Source organism: Otolemur garnettii, unplaced genomic scaffold (genome assembly GCF_000181295.1).
Source record: "Otolemur garnettii isolate 467f Iridium unplaced genomic scaffold, OtoGar3 scaffold02714, whole genome shotgun sequence".
Taxonomy (NCBI): domain Eukaryota; kingdom Metazoa; phylum Chordata; class Mammalia; order Primates; family Galagidae; genus Otolemur; species Otolemur garnettii.
The window spans coordinates 659-2,233 of record NW_003855109.1 but is presented as its reverse complement, the minus strand read 5'-3'; the positions used below and the strand labels follow the sequence as shown (position 1 = coordinate 2,233).

The window sequence follows — 1,575 nt, the reverse complement described above, 5'->3', positions numbered from 1 at the left end:
CCTTCTTTTTGGTGTATCTAATAGCCCTTCTAGGGAACATCACCATCCTGTTTGTGATCCAGACTGAACACAGCCTCCACCAACCCATGTTCTATTTCTTGGCCATGTTGGCCTGCACTGATCTGGGCTTGTCCACAGCCACCATACCCAAAATGCTAGGCATTTTCTGGTTTCATCTTGGAGAGATTGTGTTTGGTGCCTGCATCACACAGATGTACACCATTCATATATGCACTGGCCTGGAGTCTGTGGTGCTGACAGTCATGGCCATAGATCGCTATATTGCCATCTGCAAACCTCTGAGATATAGCATGATCCTGACCAACAAGGTAATAGCCATTCTGGGTATAGTCATCATGGTCAGGACTTTGGTGTTTGTGACTCCATTTATATTTCTCATCCTGAGATTGCCTTTCTGTGGTGTCCGGATCATCCCCCATACCTACTGTGAACATATGGGTTTGGCAAAGTTAGCTTGTGCCAATATTAGAGTTAATGTTATATATGGCTTGATTGCTTTCTCAGTGGGATACATTGACCTCTCTGTGATTGGATTTTCTTATGTCCAAATCCTTCAAGCTGTTTTCCATCTCCCATCCTGGGAGGCCCGGCTCAAGGCACTCAGCACATGTGGTTCCCATGTCTGTGTCATGCTGGCCTTCTACCTGCCAGCCCTCTTTTCCTTCATGACACACCGCTTTGGCCACAACATCCCTCATTACATCCACATACTTCTGGCCAATCTCTATGTGGTTGTCCCCCCTGCCCTTAATCCTGTTATCTATGGGGTCAGGACAAAACAGATAAGAGAGCGTGTACTTAGGATGCTTAACCAGAAAAGCTATTGACATTTAGCCCCCATTGCGAATCTTCCACAATAGTTCAATATTGACAATAATGAGATCAGAACAGAAGTAAACACTGGAAACATTTTTGTTCAATTCCTCTGGCATTCCCACACAGGCAAGTCACCTTATATTTCCTACCATTTCGTATAATTCAGTACATGTTGGAAAGCATAAAATTCCAAAAATTCCAAAACAATCACTCTACTCTGACTTATGAAAAGTACTGAAAATACTCACATTTAACCCCACTAATACTTCAACATTCCTAAAGACAGAAAAAGGTTTTGCAAGAAATTGTTTCCCCAATGTAATTACCTTGAATAACCCTTTAACATGTATATTCTCTTTATTACATCATTTCAGAAACCAAAGTTCATAACTGAAAACAGAGTGCAGGATTTACTAAAAACCAGGTAGTACACCATGGCAAAGAAATTAATTTGGAGTAATATGATCTAGATTAAATTCAGGAAGTTTGACCTAAGAAGTAATATGATCTAGATTAAATTACCAGGAAGTTTGACCTAAGAAGTTTATTTTTGCTTAGAGCTATTCGAGCTTTAACGCCCTTCTCATGAAATGCTGTAAATCAATAAAAATTTGACAACTGTGAATTGAAAAAATACTATTGTGAAAGTATTTCCAGCTTATAAAACATTAAAAGATTTGGAAATAAAGTGAGTCCTTACTAAATATAGTATGTTGCTACTTTCACTGTAGGTAGATT

At 39.5% G+C, this 1,575-nt stretch overlaps 1 protein-coding gene across 1 annotated transcript; it reads left to right on the top strand.

Moving 5' to 3' along the window:
• Positions 1-8: 8 nt before the first annotated feature.
• Positions 9-848, top strand: LOC100947971 (olfactory receptor 52E5; the record flags this gene model as incomplete). Its single annotated transcript, XM_012814080.1, has 1 exon — positions 9-848. A coding segment is annotated over one exon (840 nt), but the record flags the coding sequence as incomplete, so codon positions are not given.
• Positions 849-1,575: the final 727 nt, after the last annotated feature.